This window comes from Lepisosteus platostomus, chromosome 5 (assembly GCF_059453375.1).
Source record: "Lepisosteus platostomus isolate fLepPlt1 chromosome 5, fLepPlt1.hap1, whole genome shotgun sequence".
NCBI classification, from domain to species: Eukaryota; Metazoa; Chordata; class Actinopteri; order Semionotiformes; family Lepisosteidae; genus Lepisosteus; species Lepisosteus platostomus.
Window position 1 is genome coordinate 23,723,485 of NC_142615.1, and position 19,768 is coordinate 23,743,252.

The 19,768-nt window shown below is 39.5% G+C and overlaps 2 protein-coding genes and 6 non-coding genes across 8 annotated transcripts; 2 read left to right on the forward strand and 6 right to left on the reverse strand.

The window, feature by feature from the left end:
- Positions 1-4,813: 4,813 nt before the first annotated feature.
- trnal-uag (transfer RNA leucine (anticodon UAG)) lies at positions 4,814-4,895 on the reverse strand. Its single transcript has one exon. It is a non-coding gene; the product is annotated as a tRNA-Leu (tRNA).
- Positions 4,896-8,705: 3,810 nt separating this feature from the next.
- On the reverse strand, positions 8,706-8,793 carry trnay-gua (transfer RNA tyrosine (anticodon GUA)). The gene is given in 2 exon segments: positions 8,706-8,741; positions 8,757-8,793. It is a non-coding gene; the product is annotated as a tRNA-Tyr (tRNA).
- Positions 8,794-9,183: 390 nt separating this feature from the next.
- Positions 9,184-9,853, forward strand: LOC148665145 (histone H4-like). Its single transcript, XM_088633076.1, has one exon. The coding sequence runs from the start codon at positions 9,548-9,550 to the stop codon at positions 9,851-9,853; it is 306 nt and encodes a 101-aa protein (XP_088489202.1). The 5' UTR covers positions 9,184-9,547.
- Positions 9,854-10,159: 306 nt separating this feature from the next.
- Positions 10,160-10,215, reverse strand: LOC148665146 (U7 small nuclear RNA). The gene has a single exon (XR_015939038.1). It is a non-coding gene; the product is annotated as a U7 small nuclear RNA (small nuclear RNA).
- A 3,797-nt stretch (positions 10,216-14,012) lies between these two features.
- trnay-gua (transfer RNA tyrosine (anticodon GUA)) lies at positions 14,013-14,100 on the reverse strand. Its single transcript is given in 2 exon segments — positions 14,013-14,048; positions 14,064-14,100. It is a non-coding gene; the product is annotated as a tRNA-Tyr (tRNA).
- A 494-nt stretch (positions 14,101-14,594) lies between these two features.
- Positions 14,595-15,161, forward strand: LOC148665148 (histone H4-like). Its single transcript, XM_088633078.1, has one exon. The coding sequence runs from the start codon at positions 14,856-14,858 to the stop codon at positions 15,159-15,161; it is 306 nt and encodes a 101-aa protein (XP_088489204.1). The 5' UTR covers positions 14,595-14,855.
- A 306-nt stretch (positions 15,162-15,467) lies between these two features.
- LOC148665149 (U7 small nuclear RNA) lies at positions 15,468-15,523 on the reverse strand. The gene has a single exon (XR_015939039.1). It is a non-coding gene; the product is annotated as a U7 small nuclear RNA (small nuclear RNA).
- A 3,800-nt stretch (positions 15,524-19,323) lies between these two features.
- trnay-gua (transfer RNA tyrosine (anticodon GUA)) lies at positions 19,324-19,411 on the reverse strand. The gene is given in 2 exon segments: positions 19,324-19,359; positions 19,375-19,411. It is a non-coding gene; the product is annotated as a tRNA-Tyr (tRNA).
- Between the last annotated feature and the right edge of the window lie 357 nt (positions 19,412-19,768).

The following is a 19,768-nucleotide window of genomic DNA, read 5'->3' on the forward strand; positions in this document are numbered from 1 at the left end:
TATACCACTCTATAGGAATGCGTGCTACGGATGCAAGTGACCAATTGTATTTAAAAAAAACTATTGTATCTCCAGCAAATAGGGAGAAAGGAGAATGTGCGTGATTTTGGAACAATGCCAACATTGTAAACACAGGAATGCATAGAAATACGTGCTACGAACGCAGGCAATCTTGTGAGCACACGAAAGCGTGATAGAAAAATATTTAAGAACTGTTCGAATTTGAGAAAAATACACCGAGCGTCTCTGTGTTTCACTCCCATGCGCATGAAATAAAAACTTTAAATAAATACGGAAATAAAAACGGAAACGCGGAAAAAGCTTGCGGATTGCTAAAGCAGGTAAGCTACACTATTTTTGAAGAACCTTATTTACCGTTGGCAAAAGAGCTGACACGTATTATGTGTGGAAAAAAAGCTGCTAAACAGCTCGACCTGCTGCCCCCCTCCCCCTGAAAGACACAGTCATTCATAGAATTATTGAAATGAAGGATTATATCAAAAGTACACTGATAGAGCGCGTTAAGATGAGCAGATGTTTTTCACTGCAATTAGATGAGTCTGTAGTCGATTTGGCCAATTTGCTCGTTTACGTTAGATACGAGTTTGAGGGTATGTCCCATGAAGACTTTCTGTTCTGTAAACCGCTACCAACAGGAACTACAGGAGAGCACATATTTTAGCTTCTGAATGAATTTATCGAAGAGAATGACCTCGACTTGATAAAATGCATCTGAGTTTGTACAGACGGTGCTAGAGCAATGACAAGCCGACATAACGGTGCAGTTGCACGAATTAGAGAGGTTGCTCCAGAAATTAATGTACGCATTACAACATCCACCGCGAGACCTTTGCCGTCAAGAAAATGCCTGATGATTTAATATCTGTTAGACTCTGTTGTGAATTGTATCAAGGCTCGAAAAATTAATTCACATCTCCTTTGCTCAACTAAATAGGCTCACCCCTCTCACTGAAATGGTGCTTTTTTATTAGTTGTTGTTAATGTTTTTTTTTCTGTAAAATACTTTGAGAAGCCACCTTTAAAGGCGCTATATCAAATAAAGTTCATTATTATAATATTTATTATATGTATGTGTGAGTATGTGCACGTACACTCATGTTGGTCATTGAGAATTTCTGGGGTTCCTATGAGATGATGACTTGTAGGTGGTACTTGGATGCTTTGGTTGGATTAGGGGTGGTACTTGGTCCAAAAAGTTTGAGAACCACTGCTGTAGATACTTTATTGATCCCATGAGGGAAATTAATAAAGCTTATCCAGCTGGCTTTTATGTTTCACACTAAATTGCGATCTTGAAACCAAAATAATTAGAAATATGGAACACAACCATTGTTCTCCAAGAAGGAAAGCTGTTTAACACTGACGTCACTCCTTTTTATTTAACCCAGATTGTGAAGACAACTCCACCCTATCAAAGGAAAATGTTGCACAAAAGTTGGAAAGCACACTCTGAATCTATCTGTACTGTATATTTGATTTCCGCGATCCGTTCAAGGCTGCTTGGTGCTTCGCAAGCAAGTCATTTCAGGGAAGAAACTCAGTTTAGAGAACTACTGGTGCATTTTCACTCATTGAATTTGATCTTTGTACTCTCTTTTCATTCTCAGCTATAATATTTCAAAATTACAGTTCGGATTTGTTGGAAAACTTCACAGGCATTATTAAGTTAGGACTGTACAATTGTATTTTAATATCTTGGTATATTTACCTTCATTTTAATATGGATGTAACCATAAATGTTGTACTTTTGTCGTACATTTTAACTGAGGACGCACGACAGCTATTATACCTTGTGATACATGCAAGACATCTGTAAACGAAGATGTAATTACAGTCAAATTGGCAATTAACAGAAAACCACAATTGTATAATATTATTTCTCTATGTCGATGATCAGTTGAAGGATTTGAAGAAACTATATATTATTCCTCGATATCGATGATCAGTTGAAGGATTTGAAGAAACAGCAGCGATAGCAGGTGATTTTGGTTTTGAACCCATCTTTACACCTCAATAATCCATTTGTCCTCGAAAAAAGAAAAGACAGGCATGTTTTGAGTCTCATAATGATCATCTTCTCGATCCAAAGAAACATATAAATTTGATTCCTTCCGTAGTATTTTGGATTTTCTTACGAAGATCTCACGAAGTATTGCCAGGATCTATATTTAGCGTTCGGTAGCGATAACACTGCTGATATTGATTGTGTAGAAATCTATGATGTATTGACAACTTTATCTGAAGCGAGAAGTCCTAGAACGCTGTCTATGAAGTGTTAGGATTCATACCAAGATATACTTTTTGTTTTCAACCCAAAATGCTGCTATTGCATTACACATTATATGAACATTACCAGTTTTGGTAGCTTCTCTGCATGATTTTTCAAAACTGTACAAAATTATTTAAGATCAACCATGACAAAAAAATTATAAATCAGGACTAATATTAATATCACCTGATGTTACTACAGAAAAAAAGATTTAACTGAAATATTAATAAGACTATGCAAGCCTAAAAAGTAGAACAATTCAATTTATATAACTTTTTTTTTAGAAATGGGCTCACACACCGGAAGACACTAATGTTTCTCTTCGTTAGAGTATGTGAATAACAGTTTAACCCAAAATGTTTGGAGTCCAGAGGGAGGACTTGCTCGCTGAATGATCTCTCAAGAAATCCCTGGTGAGATTCAACAGGTGTTTTCTTCAACAGCCACTAAAAGTCTGATGACCTTCTCTGGATTTCCTGAATATGACGTAAAATTAGTTCAAATCATTTGGTAGTTAACACAACGAAATGCTTTGGAGGTACATTTAAAACAGCAGAGCAAGACTGTAGCACTTCGTGTGTGACTGAATTTAATTGTGTAAACCTGGCTCTCTATGAACACGAGCAAAGAGTTCTTACTCAACAGAAGATTGCGATGTGAGCACAATAATATAAGACATCTGGAGAAGCCAGATATTGAACTCAGGACTTCATACATGAAAAGCATGCACTCTACCACTGAGCTACATCCCCTATGGCACAGATGGTCGAACTGACTTAAAGATGTCCATATGTTTACTGGCCACAATCCACCCTTCATGAATAATTGAAATGAATAATTTATTTTTATATCCAGTCACATGGGCGACGGTGGTTGATTCTTCAATGGGGGAGTGCATTTTTCTACCTCCTTACTCGACTGTCTTTCAATTATGTTTTCTTTGAAACCTTTTTGCATCTTTTAAGTGCTTGCAATTAAATTACGCATAGAAAAACAGCAGTACAGTTGATGTTCATGGACTGATGCACACAACTCCAGTGATAAAGCCCTTTTGTAAATATTGTAGAAGAATGTTAAAGGGCGAAACAACGCTCCAACCACGTGAATGGTAACAAGAAGGATCGTGTTCTTATTTAATATGTGCTTTTGAATTGCCTTGTCAATACACACAGGCTTTAGAGATGGACAAATAATTGAGTGAATCAAATTAGTTTTTGTTGGTCGTCTGTGTCTTCATAACTTTGTAGGTGAGAGAGAGGATTGCGAAAATGTGCAGGTGCTTCTCAGAAGTGCGTTGGTGGTATAGGTTCCTTCAAATAACTGAGCCAGTGCATCCCAAATCTTTTCAAGATGATCTGTGATCTGGTAACACATCTCCTGAAACTAACATTCGAGGTAGGAAGTGTGCTCTTAAACACCAAAACACTCAAAAAGGAAGAAGCAGATCTCTGTACACAAGACGGTAGTGCGATATTAGAATTTCAGAGTTCTTGACGGATTCAGGCTCCTTCTCAGAGGTCCTTGCTCGCCAAATAACTTTGCATCTGAGGAAGAGCACCACGGAAAAAACCCAACTCAACAAGTTGGTTGCTCTTGCTCTTAATGCAAGGAGCTGTTTTTTTTTCCTCGCAATAATAATTATTAACCAGAAACAGCAGCACAGGTAGGTCGCATTTGTGATTATGTCATTTCTCTGCTTCAGCAAGGTCAATAAAAGACTCTGAAAGTAGTAAAGCAAAACTGAACTCAAAATCATATTAGGAATTCTGAGCGATATCTCCACACAGGTAATCCAATAAGAACGTTGAAATATTTGAATATCATCTCTCTGTAGATTGCGCTGCTTTTTACCCAGAGTAAAACTATTGGATTGAAGGAATGCTAATGGAATGGTTAAAATGTATAGTTGTTATTTGGAGAAATCTGTAAACTCGTGATCGACAGTGCTGATTATTTTCCGGAGACGGAGCACTGATGACCTATCCGAGCTAATTGATAAAGCTCACCCAGTGGATACTCTAGCAGAACGTGGAAAAACGTTCACCATTGTAACCAAGGCAACCACAGGAACAACATCAGGAAGCACAATCAATTCCCCTTTTAAATCTTTCCTGTAAGGTATGCTATGTGAATTCATGAAGTGAATCCTCTGATCTCTTTTGATCACGAACAAAGTACTTCTGATGGAGCGCTATGTTCAAAGATTTAATAAGCTTTACCCGTTCCAACGATTCGGCGTGAAGAATTAAAAGTTTCACAGACAAAAGCAGCTCACCACCACAGCCAATATTAAATGTACTTGCCGGTACACTATCATGTGCACTGCCTCAAAAGTGATCTCGGCAGATGTTGTTCCCTATATAAAGCTGAACGTGCCAAAGAGAATTTCTGTTGAGAAAACAAAATATTTTTTCTGCCTTGATGTTAAGCCTGTCTTTTAGAAAGTCTATCTCTAAACACCTCCCGCAGTCTAACAAAAAGCGCTTTTACTGATCATATTGCAGGTCTTAAAAAATTAACATTTGGCAGCAGCGGGATTCGAACCCACGCCCCCAGAGAGACTGGAGCCTAAATCCAGCACCTTAGACCGCTCGGCCACGCTAACTTCCACCAGTTCCATCTTCCTCACATTGCTGGCTTGGAAAATGCCGGAGGCTTCAACTCTTGTCGTCGGATCTAATGATATCATGACATGTGGAAGTGACTGCACCTTCATCTTCCAAGATGCTTTCAATAGCACAAACGCTACTTTCACCGGCACAAACATAGCAATAACGAAGGAGGTGGGTTTCATCCTTTGTGCTGTTCGTAGGGGCGCAACTCTACGTCGATCTACTGACTTGAAGAGCAAAAATCAAAATCCTCTGCTGCTACTATTGCTTTTTTCATAGTTTCTTCAAATCCTTCATTTGAACGTAGATTTTGAAGGATATTGATGATAATACCACATAAATTGTGGTTTTCTTGTGATCGCCAATTTTATTCAAATACCAGCCTTTTTTACAGTTCCTTGCGTGTTTCACAAGGTATAATAGCCCCCCTCGCATCCTCAGCTAACATATTTTAAAATTACAATAGATTATACAGCATGCATGTTTACATTTATATTAAAATTAAAGTAAATATACAAGAATACATACAGTGCTAACCCAATAATTCTTGTCAGGTTCTCCAACAAATCTGCGTTGTTATTTTAACATGTTTCAGCTGAGGGTGCAACAGGAGTATAAATGAATTTTCCTGCCAGCCATTCAAAGACCAAATTCCATGAGTGAACATTATTTTCGCAGACGTTGCCGGCATTGGACTTTGCCGGTGGTATTGAATTATGTCCACAACTGTTGTAGTAGTTCCTTCTTGAAATTCGACACGTGCAAAGCACTCGTAATATCATAGGTGTTAACGTTCGCTGAGACTATTCGAGTCATGGTGTGTATCCCTGCCTATCATTGGGAGACGGGTAGCTTTTTTACACTCAGATTCCAATCTTCAATGCTTTGTGGGAGAGATTACATAACTTTCATTTTCTCACATTTTCTGACGACTGTTCCAAAGGGGCACCCTGTCAATTCCGAATACTTTTCAAAAATCTGCCTGCATGTTTGATTATTGTCATTTAATTTCGAAAAAGTTCAATATTGATCATAACTAAAGAAAATAATGATCACGAACAAAAAAGGGATAAAGATGCGAGTCGATCTTGAATCACAGCTGGGTGACACAGGCTTCTGTTCTGATATGGTTGTACGAGAAACAGGAGGAATCGCCAATCTCCTATAGAACATGAGTTGAATCAGGAGTGAGACATTTCGTATACCCGTGCATATGTCAACGCCTGACCTACATCGTAAAACTAACATTAAGTTGTCAGAGACATTCATTTATATACAAACAAGAGACAGACCAAGTAATAATTCTACATTAGTTCAGGTGGGTAAACCTGAACTAACTAACTAATAAACCTATTAATAATTCTACATTAACGTGTCCTACACTGATCAGACTAATTGACATGGTCTGATTCAGAGCCTGTGCAGTTCGTGCTAATTACAACAAGGACAGTTCTGAACCCTCATCACCGAACTGAGCACAAGTTCAGCTCTTCTCCAGTTTTGTTACGCATGGTTTTTCATTGCAATTGAGTTCAGAGCTGGAGCTGATCTCCAGACAGTACAGTGTTTTGGGTAAGTTGTCAAAATTCACATGAGGCTGCAGACAACTTACCCAAAGTGTTTTCTATAGCTTTCAGGTGGAGTTCATTTATATAAAAGAATGTAAGTGGTATAAACGCAACAAGCCAGACGGCAGGCCAACCTATAATTTTCCGACGCGAGGCCTGACGCGTTATTCATTACGCCACTGACCCTGCTATTGCAGTACTAAAAAAAACACATTTTCTACATTTATGTCTGTTTAAAAATCACTCTAAAAAAGACAAAGGGTTTGGGTGTCGCGCTAAAAATCCGCTTCATTTCGAATGCAAATAAAAACCGTTTTGTTCCAAGAAATCACAAATTTGTCACATCTTTCATACTATACTTCTCTCTTGTATCAGTAAAGCATTTTGATTTAAACTGAACAATATATGAAAGGTTTCATCTATACATTTACACATAATAAGTATACGAATAAATACTCGGAAGAAGCCGCAGCTCAGGTATTAGAGAGATTTAAAATCGGATCGGAGGATTTAGAGCCCAGACTGCAAACCAACAGCTGACACAGGTCTTTTATAGAACCGTTTTGATTTCCTCTACTTTGTCCCCATGACGTCATTGTCCTGCTCACAGCCGAGCCCGACACACGTCTGGTTTCTGTTGCTGGGCGCACACCCTGCGGTCCATGCGGGTCCTGATACCCCAGTACAATGACGGGGACACTAAACTGTAAACAGGTGCCGTCCTTCGGCTGAGACATTAAACCGAGGTCCTGAGTCTCTGTGATCATTCAGGAGAATGGTGGTGGTGGAGGGGAGTCCCCATTACCTGTAAAGCGCATTGAGTGGAGTATCCAGAACAGCGCTATATAAGTGTACGCAATAATGATGATGATGATGATTATTATTATTGTAATGTAAAATGCAATAAAAAATAAAAAAAATATCAAACTTTGATTCAAAATAGTGTAACGCTTACGGCCGACAAGCAGTGTGTGTAAGAGCCGGCGTACCAGAGTGGGTGACGTCACCGCCCTTCCCTGTGATAGCAGGACCACAGCTACTGGGCTGTAGAGAGATCTCTCTTTAGCTCACGGGGCTATGTCGCTGCAGAGAGACGCGGAAGTCCCGGGTTCGAGCCACCTATACTTTGGGCCGACCAGATGCGGCAAGGGCGCCCGCCTAAGCCCCCGTTGCGTTACAATAGATTAATGTAAAAACTGATAAAGCTAATGCTTTTTTCAGGGCTATATCTACGTTTTTTTTAAAAAGAGAAGTCTGTCGCGATTGTGAAAGTTAGAGAATGTGTTCCAGCGGGTGCCTTCATATCGCGAGCGTCAGTCTCGCCCGTAGCTGCGAGAAGGTTAAAAGCGCACAAGTGATCTGTCTTTCGTCAAAGTAATTGCCGGAGCAGTAAGACTCAGAGCACCATCCAGCAGCTGTAGACGATGTTCGGGGAAGAGCTAATTCTGTTTTTAGCACAGGGAGTGAGAATGAGCTCAGTCCGGCTCCCAGCAGAATCCATCCTGGTTTGGTTACAGTGCGTCTGAGGCTCTTTGGATCGCAACGTAAAAAAAACAATTGCTCACATCGTGTGACTTCCACGACAGGAAGGAAAGATATCACTTAAAAAAATCAGAACTGAAGATTTGGATCCTGGGCCTCATACTGCAAAATAATAATTATCAAAATATCAGATTGTGTTTCTGCAAAATTTCGTGCACAGTACGCCATTTTTATCTAAAACAGTCACAACGAGGGCTTTACACGCAGTCTGGGGTATTTTCCCCTTTTATATTTTTGCCACTTTATATCGAACCTGTTATACTCCCAGAAGTGCGCAGTAGCTTGTACTTTTCACCGCTGGTATAAACAGATGTGTGCCGTGTTTGCCTTTGTAAGCATTTGTTTAAAAAATAAGTTCACAATACGATAAAAACACAGAAAGCACAAACTTTATAATACAACGATACAAAATCAATACCAAATCATTATGCCAATTAAGTAACTATCCTTTGAAAACAGAGAACACCTTTATATCTACAAAAAACTTGACATTTGTATGTATTTTTGAATTACAAAACAGACAGTGTAGTCCCTTAATTCAAAGATCAGATCTTGGCTAAATAAAGACAATCAGACGTGGGCTGAATTCGGAACAGGAGCCTTTGCTTAGTCGATTATTGAGCTTTTGATCAATGTCTGAATAAAACTGATTCGCTTTTTTAACTCTTTGATTAAATTACACGAAAAGCACCTTCCTTCGAGCCGGAATCAAACCAGCGACCTAAGGATTCCCTGTTGACTCCACTACAGTCCTCCGCTCTACCAACTGAGCTATCGAAGGTATGCTGAGGCATTGCTTTCTGGAACATACTGCCCAATGAAGTAAAATGTGAAATGGGTTTATTTAAATCCCACTTCGACATCAAGTTTCCAACTCGTTTCCTTAGTCTCATTAACTTGAATTTAAGCCACGAACCAGGATTCTACTGTATAAACTTCCAGGGATATTACAAAATGTTTGATGGGGCATCAATCATTCCAGGCGGAAATTGATTCCTTTTTTTTCTCGAGGGATCATATTAAACATTTCATTAGTCTCGAGAGGAGGATCACCATGAGACACAAAACAAACAGTTTCTTTCTGTCTTTATTAGAAAGTAGCGTTTGTGCTACATTAATAATATTTTCAAATAAATAAAGAAGTTGTAAATTTTAAAAATTTATATTTGAATCGAAATGTGGTTTTGAGTTAAATATTAGCGTGTTCATGTAATTAGTTTGTGTTTGTCATTAATATATATATATATTGCCATGTTACTAGAATTTGTAACTGAAGTTTACTAGTTGTGTTTTTTATAATGATTAGACATTTGAATACAATATTGTATATAATGTATAATTTGAACTACATATTGTTAAGGTGTGAATAATTGTATATTTTAATAATACATTTCTAAAACAAATCATTGGCTTTATTTACTAGTTTCCACACCTATAAAAATCTTTCTTTGATGTATAATAGAAATCAAAGAAAGATGTCTATTATACATCAAAGATGAGCAGTGTGTGTCGTGTTCACAGCTGATAACTAGAAGATGTCTGGAAGAGGCAAAGGCGGAAAGGGACTCGGGAAAGGAGGCGCTAAGCGTCACCATAAGGTTCTCCGTGACAACATCCAGGGAATCACCAAACCCGCCATCCGCCACCTGGCTCGCCGTGGGGGAGTGAAGCGGATCTCCAGGCTGAACTACGAGGAGACCCGCGGGGTGCTGAAGGTGTTCCTGGAGAACGTCACCTACACCGAGCACGCCAAGCACGCCAAGAGGAAGACCGTCACTGCCATGGACGTGGTGTACGTGCTGAAGCACCAGGGCCGCACCCTGTACGGCTTCGGAGGCTAAACAGGAGCGGAGCTTCACTACCGGACCCCGACGTATAAACCCAAGTGACCCAGTGACATTTGTCACTGCTGAGGTTGCTTTATGGGTCTATTTTCTATACTGTGCTGATCAATTGGAAATCAAATGGCAAAAAAGACCCGTTCCCACACCTAAGGTCAAATATTAGGAATCAAAACTGCTCGAGTGCATGGAAGCACACAGCTTTATCAAGATTTCCAAGTGCAAGATCTTTTTATTCATAAAAGACCCTATTTATGTTGTATGAGAAATATTAATATTAATACAGAATCCTTTTTCACCAAATAAATGGGGTTCCTGACTTCAGAAAGCCTTCTAGACAAATACTAAAAGAGCAAAAATTCAATTTGGTAAATGAAATGAAAACACATACCCTACCAAACCTTGAGTACAGGCCATTCAGGATGATAATACAAAACCATTTATAATTCAACAAATAAAACCTGTCAACTGGTAATCACCACTTATCATAAAAAAATAAGTAGCAATACACAGTAGGGGACTCTTGGGTGCAAGTTAAATCCATGCAAGAAGGGGTTTAGTGTTATATTTCCAAATCAGATATGCAAATGAGAGATCTGGCCCAGCCAATCTCAAAGCTCCCATGGTATGGAATGGAGCTGCTCCCCTCTTCTAGTTATTCACACTGGAGTTAGGTTACATATTAGCACATTTCATCTAACAGTTGCTCCAGAAACAAAAACGTAAACAAATGATCTGGAATGTGACCACACCTATAAGAATGTAGTTCAACAGATAACTTGTAAACCTTGTCATAAGATGTTTTGTGTTCTACAAAATATACTTTATTCTGCAAAAAAAACATCTCAAAAGGAACATTAAAGTAAATATACAAGAATACATACAGTGCTAACCCAATAATTCTTGTCAGGTTCTCCAACAAATCTGCGTTGTTATTTTAACATGTTTCAGCTGAGGGTGCAACAGGAGTATAAATGAATTTTCCCGCCAGCCATTCAAAGACCAAATTCCATGAGTGAACATTATTTTCGCAGACGTTGCCGGCATTGGACTTTGCCGGTGGTATTGAATTATGTCCACAACTGTTGTAGTAGTTCCTTCTTGAAATTCAACACGTGCAAAGCACTCCTAATATCATAGGTGTTAACGTTCGCTGAGACTATTCGAGTCATGGTGTGTATCCCTGCCTATCATTGGGAGACGGGTAGCTTTTTTACACTCAGATTCCAATCTTCAATGCTTTGTGGGAGAGATTACATAACTTTCATTTTCTCACATTTTCTGACGACTGTTCCAAAGGGGCACCCTGTCAATTCCGAATACTTTTCAAAAATCTGCCTGCATGTTTGATTATTGTCATTTAATTTCGAAAAAGTTCAATATTGATCATAACTAAAGAAAATAATGATCACGAACAAAAAAGGGATAAAGATGCGAGTCGATCTTGAATCACAGCTGGGTAACACAGGCTTCTGTTCTGATATGGTTGTACGAGAAACAGGAGGAATCGCCAATCTCCTATAGAACATGAGTTGAATCAGGAGTGAGACATTTCGTATACCCGTGCATATGTCAACGCCTGACCTACATCGTAAAACTAACATTAAGTTGTCAGAGACATTCATTTATATACAAACAAGAGACAGACCAAGTAATAATTCTACATTAGTTCAGGTGGGTAAACCTGAACTAACTAACTAATAAACCTATTAATAATTCTACATTAACGTGTCCTACACTGATCAGACTAATTGACATGGTCTGATTCAGAGCCTGTGCAGTTCGTGCTAATTACAACAAGGACAGTTCTGAACCCTCATCACCGAACTGAGCACAAGTTCAGCTGTTCTCCAGTTTTGTTACGCATGGTTTTTCATTGCAATTGAGTTCAGAGCTGGAGCTGATCTCCAGACAGTACAGTGTTTTGGGTAAGTTGTCAAAATTCACATGAGGCTGCAGACAACTTACCCAAAGTGTTTTCTATAGCTTTCAGGTGGAGTTCATTTATATAAAAGAATGTAAGTGGTATAAACGCAACAAGCCAGACGGCAGGCCAACCTATAATTTTCCGACGCGAGGCCTGACGCGTTATTCATTACGCCACTGACCCTGCTATTGCAGTACTAAAAAAAACACATTTTCTACATTTATGTCTGTTTAAAAATCACTCTAAAAAAGACAAAGGGTTTGGGTGTCGTGCTAAAAATCCGCTTCATTTCGAATGCAAATAAAAACCGTTTTGTTCCAAGAAATCACAAATTTGTCACATCTTTCATACTATACTTCTCTCTTGTATCAGTAAAGCATTTTGATTTAAACTGAACAATATATGAAAGGTTTCATCTATACATTTACACATAATAAGTATACAAATAAATACTCGGAAGAAGCCGCAGCTCAGGTATTAGAGAGATTTAAAATCGGATCGGAGGATTTAGAGCCCAGACTGCAAACCAACAGCTGACACAGGTCTTTTATAGAACCGTTTTGATTTCCTCTACTTTGTCCCCATGACGTCATTGTCCTGCTCGCAGCCGAGCCCGACACACGTCTGGTTTCTGTTGCTGGGCGCACACCCTGCGGTCCATGCGGGTCCTGATACCCCAGTACAATGACGGGGACACTAAACTGTAAACAGGTGCCGTCCTTCGGCTGAGACATTAAACCGAGGTCCTGAGTCTCTGTGATCATTCAGGAGAATGGTGGTGGTGGAGGGGAGTCCCCATTACCTGTAAAGCGCATTGAGTGGAGTATCCAGAACAGCGCTATATAAGTGTACGCAATAATGATGATGATGATGATTATTATTATTGTAATGTAAAATGCAATAAAAAATAAAAAAAATATCAAACTTTGATTCAAAATAGTGTAACGCTTACGGCCGACAAGCAGTGTGTGTAAGAGCCGGCGTACCAGAGTGGGTGACGTCACCGCCCTTCCCTGTGATAGCAGGACCACAGCTACTGGGCTGTAGAGAGATCTCTCTTTAGCTCACGGGGCTATGTCGCTGCAGAGAGACGCGGAAGTCCCGGGTTCGAGCCACCTATACTTTGGGCCGACCAGATGCGGCAAGGGCGCCCGCCTGAGCCCCCGTTGCGTTACAATAGATTAATGTAAAAACTGATAAAGCTAATGCTTTTTTCAGGGCTATATCTATGTTTTTTTTAAAAAGAGAAGTCTGTCGCGATTGTGAAAGTTAGAGAATGTGTTCCAGCGGGTGCCTTCATATCGCGAGCGTCAGTCTCGCCCGTAGCTGCGAGAAGGTTAAAAGCGCACAAGTGATCTGTCTTTCGTCAAAGTAATTGCCGGAGCAGTAAGACTCAGAGCACCATCCAGCAGCTGTAGACGATGTTCGGGGAAGAGCTAATTCTGTTTTTAGCACAGGGAGTGAGAATGAGCTCAGTCCAGCTCCCAGCAGAATCCATCCTGGTTTGGTTACAGTGCGTCTGAGGCTCTTTGGATCGCAACGTAAAAAAAACAATTGCTCACATCGTGTGACTTCCACGACAGGAAGGAAAGATATCACTTAAAAAAATCAGAACTGAAGATTTGGATCCTGGGCCTCATACTGCAAAATAATAATTATCAAAATATCAGATTGTGTTTCTGCAAAATTTCGTGCACAGTACGCCATTTTTATCTAAAACAGTCACAACGAGGGCTTTACACGCAGTCTGGGGTATTTTCCCCTTTTATATTTTTGCCACTTTATATCGAACCTGTTATACTCCCAGAAGTGCGCAGTAGCTTGTACTTTTCACCGCTGGTATAAACAGATGTGTGCCGTGTTTGCCTTTGTAAGCATTTGTTTAAAAAATAAGTTCACAATACGATAAAAACACAGAAAGCACAAACTTTATAATACAACGATACAAAATCAATACCAAATCATTATGCCAATTAAGTAACTATCCTTTGAAAACAGAGAACACCTTTATATCTACAAAAAACTTGACATTTGTATGTATTTTTGAATTACAAAACAGACAGTGTAGTCCCTTAATTCAAAGATCAGATCTTGGCTAAATAAAGACAATCAGACGTGGGCTGAATTCGGAACAGGAGCCTTGGCTTAGTCGATTATTGAGCTTTTGATCAATGTCTGAATAAAACTGATTCGCTTTTTTAACTCTTTGATTAAATTACACGAAAAGCACCTTCCTTCGAGCCGGAATCGAACCAGCGACCTAAGGATTCCCTGTTGACTCCACTACAGTCCTCCGCTCTACCAACTGAGCTATCGAAGGGATGCTGAGGCATTGCTTTCTGGAACATACTGCCCAATGAAGTAAAATGTGAAATGGGTGATTTAAATCCCACTTCGACATCAAGTTTCCAACTCGTTTCCTTAGTCTCATTAACTTGAATTTAAGCCACGAACCAGGATTCTACTGTATAAACTTCCAGGGATATTACAAAATGTTTGATGGGGCATCAATCATTCCAGGCGGAAATTGATTCCTTTTTTTTCTCGAGGGATCATATTAAACATTTCATTAGTCTCGAGAGGAGGATCACCATGAGACACAAAACAAACAGTTTCTTTCTGTCTTTATTAGAAAGTAGCGTTTGTGCTACATTAATAATATTTTCAAATAAATAAAGAAGTTGTAAATTTTAAAAATTTATATTTGAATCGAAATGTGGTTTTGAGTTAAATATTAGCGTGTTCATGTAATTAGTTTGTGTTTGTCATTAATATATATATATATATTGCCATGTTACTAGAATTTGTAACTGAAGTTTACTAGTTGTGTTTTTTATAATGATTAGACATTTGAATACAATATTGTATATAATGTATAATTTGAACTACATATTGTTAAGGTGTGAATAATTGTATATTTTAATAATACATTTCTAAAACAAATCATTGGCTTTATTTACTAGTTTCCACACCTATAAAAATCTTTCTTTGATGTATAATAGAAATCAAAGAAAGATGTCTATTATACATCAAAGATGAGCAGTGTGTGTCGTGTTCACAGCTGATAACTAGAAGATGTCTGGAAGAGGCAAAGGCGGAAAGGGACTCGGGAAAGGAGGCGCTAAGCGTCACCATAAGGTTCTCCGTGACAACATCCAGGGAATCACCAAACCCGCCATCCGCCGCCTGGCTCGCCGTGGGGGAGTGAAGCGGATCTCCAGGCTGAACTACGAGGAGACCCGCGGGGTGCTGAAGGTGTTCCTGGAGAACGTCACCTACACCGAGCACGCCAAGCACGCCAAGAGGAAGACCGTCACCGCCATGGACGTGGTGTACGTGCTGAAGCGCCAGGGCCGCACCCTGTACGGCTTCGGAGGCTAAACAGGAGCGGAGCTTCACTACCGGACCCCGACGTATAAACCCAAGTGACCCAGTGACATTTGTCACTGCTGAGGTTGCTTTATGGGTCTATTTTCTATACTGTGCTGATCAATTGGAAATCAAATGGCAAAAAAGACCCGTTCCCACACCTAAGGTCAAATATTAGGAATCAAAACTGCTCGAGTGCATGGAAGCACACAGCTTTATCAAGATTTCCAAGTGCAAGATCTTTTTATTCATAAAAGACCCTATTTATGTTGTATGAGAAATATTAATATTAATACAGAATCCTTTTTCACCAAATAAATGGGGTTCCTGACTTCAGAAAGCCTTCTAGACAAATACTAAAAGAGCAAAAATTCAATTTGGTAAATGAAATGAAAACACATACCCTACCAAACCTTGAGTACAGGCCATTCAGGATGATAATACAAAACCATTTATAATTCAACAAATAAAACCTGTCAACTGGTAATCACCACTTATCATAAAAAAATAAGTAGCAATACACAGTAGGGGACTCTTGGGTGCAAGTTAAATCCATGCAAGAAGGGGTTTAGTGTTATATTTCCAAATCAGATATGCAAATGAGAGATCTGGCCCAGCCAATCTCAAAGCTCCCATGGTATGGAATGGAGCTGCTCCCCTCTTCTAGTTATTCACACTGGAGTTAGGTTACATATTAGCACATTTCATCTAACAGTTGCTCCAGAAACAAAAACGTAAACAAATGATCTGGAATGTGACCACACCTATAAGAATGTAGTTCAACAGATAACTTGTAAACCTTGTCATAAGATGTTTTGTGTTCTACAAAATATACTTTATTCTGCAAAAAAAACATCTCAAAAGGAACATTAAAGTAAATATACAAGAATACATACAGTGCTAACCCAATAATTCTTGTCAGGTTCTCCAACAAATCTGCGTTGTTATTTTAACATGTTTCAGCTGAGGGTGCAACAGGAGTATAAATGAATTTTCCCGCCAGCCATTCAAAGACCAAATTCCATGAGTGAACATTATTTTCGCAGACGTTGCCGGCATTGGACTTTGCCGGTGGTATTGAATTATGTCCACAACTGTTGTAGTAGTTCCTTCTTGAAATTCGACACGTGCAAAGCACTCGTAATATCATAGGTGTTAACGTTCGCTGAGACTATTCGAGTCATGGTGTGTATCCCTGCCTATCATTGGGAGACGGGTAGCTTTTTTACACTCAGATTCCAATCTTCAATGCTTTGTGGGAGAGATTACATAACTTTCATTTTCTCACATTTTCTGACGACTGTTCCAAAGGGGCACCCTGTCAATTCCGAATACTTTTCAAAAATCTGCCTGCATGTTTGATTATTGTCATTTAATTTCGAAAAAGTTCAATATTGATCATAACTAAAGAAAATAATGATCACGAACAAAAAAGGGATAAAGATGCGAGTCGATCTTGAATCACAGCTGGGTGACACAGGCTTCTGTTCTGATATGGTTGTACGAGAAACAGGAGGAATCGCCAATCTCCTATAGAACATGAGTTGAATCAGGAGTGAGACATTTCGTATACCCGTGCATATGTCAACGCCTGACCTACATCGTAAAACTAACATTAAGTTGTCAGAGACATTCATTTATATACAAACAAGAGACAGACCAAGTAATAATTCTACATTAGTTCAGGTGGGTAAACCTGAACTAACTAACTAATAAACCTATTAATAATTCTACATTAACGTGTCCTACACTGATCAGACTAATTGACATGGTCTGATTCAGAGCCTGTGCAGTTCGTGCTAATTACAACAAGGACAGTTCTGAACCCTCATCACCGAACTGAGCACAAGTTCAGCTGTTCTCCAGTTTTGTTACGCATGGTTTTTCATTGCAATTGAGTTCAGAGCTGGAGCTGATCTCCAGACAGTACAGTGTTTTGGGTAAGTTGTCAAAATTCACATGAGGCTGCAGACAACTTACCCAAAGTGTTTTCTATAGCTTTCAGGTGGAGTTCATTTATATAAAAGAATGTAAGTGGTATAAACGCAACAAGCCAGACGGCAGGCCAACCTATAATTTTCCGACGCGAGGCCTGACGCGTTATTCATTACGCCACTGACCCTGCTATTGCAGTACTAAAAAAAACACATTTTCTACATTTATGTCTGTTTAAAAATCACTCTAAAAAAGACAAAGGGTTTGGGTGTCGCGCTAAAAATCCGCTTCATTTCGAATGCAAATAAAAACCGTTTTGTTCCAAGAAATCACAAATTTGTCACATCTTTCATACTATACTTCTCTCTTGTATCAGTAAAGCATTTTGATTTAAACTGAACAATATATGAAAGGTTTCATCTATACATTTACACATAATAAGTATACGAATAAATACTCGGAAGAAGCCGCAGCTCAGGTATTAGAGAGATTTAAAATCGGATCGGAGGATTTAGAGCCCAGACTGCAAACCAACAGCTGACACAGGTCTTTTATAGAACCGTTTTGATTTCCTCTACTTTGTCCCCATGACGTCATTGTCCTGCTCGCAGCCGAGCCCGACACACGTCTGGTTTCTGTCGCTGGGCGCCCACCCTGCGGTCCATGCGGGTCCTGATACCCCAGTACAATGACGGGGACACTAAACTGTAAACAGGTGCCGTCCTTCGGCTGAGACATTAAACCGAGGTCCTGAGTCTCTGTGATCATTCAGGAGAATGGTGGTGGTGGAGGGGAGTCCCCATTACCTGTAAAGCGCATTGAGTGGAGTATCCAGAACAGCGCTATATAAGTGTACGCAATGATGATGATGATGATGATGATTATTATTATTGTAATGTAAAATGCAATAAAAAATAAAAAAAATATCAAACTTTGATTCAAAATAGTGTAACGCTTACGGCCGACAAGCAGTGTGTGTAAGAGCCGGCGTACCAGAGTGGGTGACGTCACCGCCCTTCCCTGTGATAGCAGGACCACAGCTACTGGGCTGTAGAGAGATCTCTCTTTAGCTCACGGGGCTATGTCGCTGCAGAGAGACACGGAAGTCCCGGGTTCGAGCCACCTATACTTTGGGCCGACCAGATGCGGCAAGGGCGCCCGCCTGAGCCCCCGTTGCGTTACAATAGATTAATGTAAAAACTGATAAAGCTAATGCTTTTTTCAGGGCTATATCTACGTTTTTTTTAAAAAGAGAAGTCTGTCGCGATTGTGAAAGTTAGAGAATGTGTTCCAGCGGGTGCCTTCATATCGCGAGCGTCAGTCTCGCCCGTAGCTGCGAGAAGGTTAAAAGCGCACAAGTGATCTGTCTTTCGTCAAAGTAATTGCCGGAGCAGTAAGACTCAGAGCACCATCCAGCAGCTGTAGACGATGTTCGGGGAAGAGCTAATTCTGTTTTTAGCACAGGGAGTGAGAATGAGCTCAGTCCAGCTCCCAGCAGAATCCATCCTGGTTTGGTTACAGTGCGTCTGAGGCTCTTTGGATCGCAACGTAAAAAAAACAATTGCTCACATCGTGTGACTTCCACGACAGGAAGGAAAGATATCACTTAAAAAAATCAGAACTGAAGATTTGGATCCTGGGCCTCATACTGCAAAATAATAATTATCAAAATATCAGATTGTGTTTCTGCAAAATTTCGTGCACAGTACGCCATTTTTATCTAAAACAGTCACAACGAGGGCTTTACACGCAGTCTGGGGTATTTTCCCCTTTTATATTTTTGCCACTTTATATCGAACCTGTTATACTCCCAGAAGTGCGCAGTAGCTTGTACTTTTCACCGCTGGTATAAACAGATGTGTGCCGTGTTTGCCTTTGTAAGCATTTGTTTAAAAAATAAGTTCACAATACGATAAAAACACAGAAAGCACAAACTTTATAATACAACGATACAAAATCAATACCAAATCATTATGCCAATTAAGTAACTATCCTTTGAAAACAGAGAACACCTTTATATCTACAAAAAACTTGACATTTGTATGTATTTTTGAATTACAAAACAGACAGTGTAGTCCCTTAATTCAAAGATCAGATCTTGGCTAAATAAAGACAATCAGACGTGGGCTGAATTCGGAACAGGAGCCTTGGCTTAGTCGATTATTGAGCTTTTGATCAATGTCTGAATAAAACTGATTCGCTTTTTTAACTCTTTGATTAAATTACACGAAAAGCACCTTCCTTCGAGCCGGAATCGAACCAGCGACCTAAGGATTCCCTGTTGACTCCACTACAGTCCTCCGCTCTACCAACTGAGCTATCGAAGGGATGCTGAGGCATTGCTTTCTGGAACATACTGCCCAATGAAGTAAAATGTGAAATGGGTGATTTAAATCCCACTTCGACATCAAGTTTCCAACTCGTTTCCTTAGTCTCATTAACTTGAATTTAAGCCACGAACCAGGATTCTACTGTATAAACTTCCAGGGATATTACAAAATGTTTGATGGGGCATCAATCATTCCAGGCGGAAATTGATTCCTTTTTTTTCTCGAGGGATCATATTAAACATTTCATTAGTCTCGAGAGGAGGATCACCATGAGACACAAAACAAACAGTTTCTTTCTGTCTTTATTAGAAAGTAGCGTTTGTGCTACATTAATAATATTTTCAAATAAATAAA

What these genes read in the sequence shown, in the direction of transcription:
- LOC148665145 (XM_088633076.1), top strand. Translation starts at nt 9,548, where the DNA reads ATGTCTGGAAGAGGCAAAGGCGGAAAGGGACTCGGGAAAGGAGGCGCT.
- LOC148665148 (XM_088633078.1), top strand. Translation starts at nt 14,856, where the DNA reads ATGTCTGGAAGAGGCAAAGGCGGAAAGGGACTCGGGAAAGGAGGCGCT.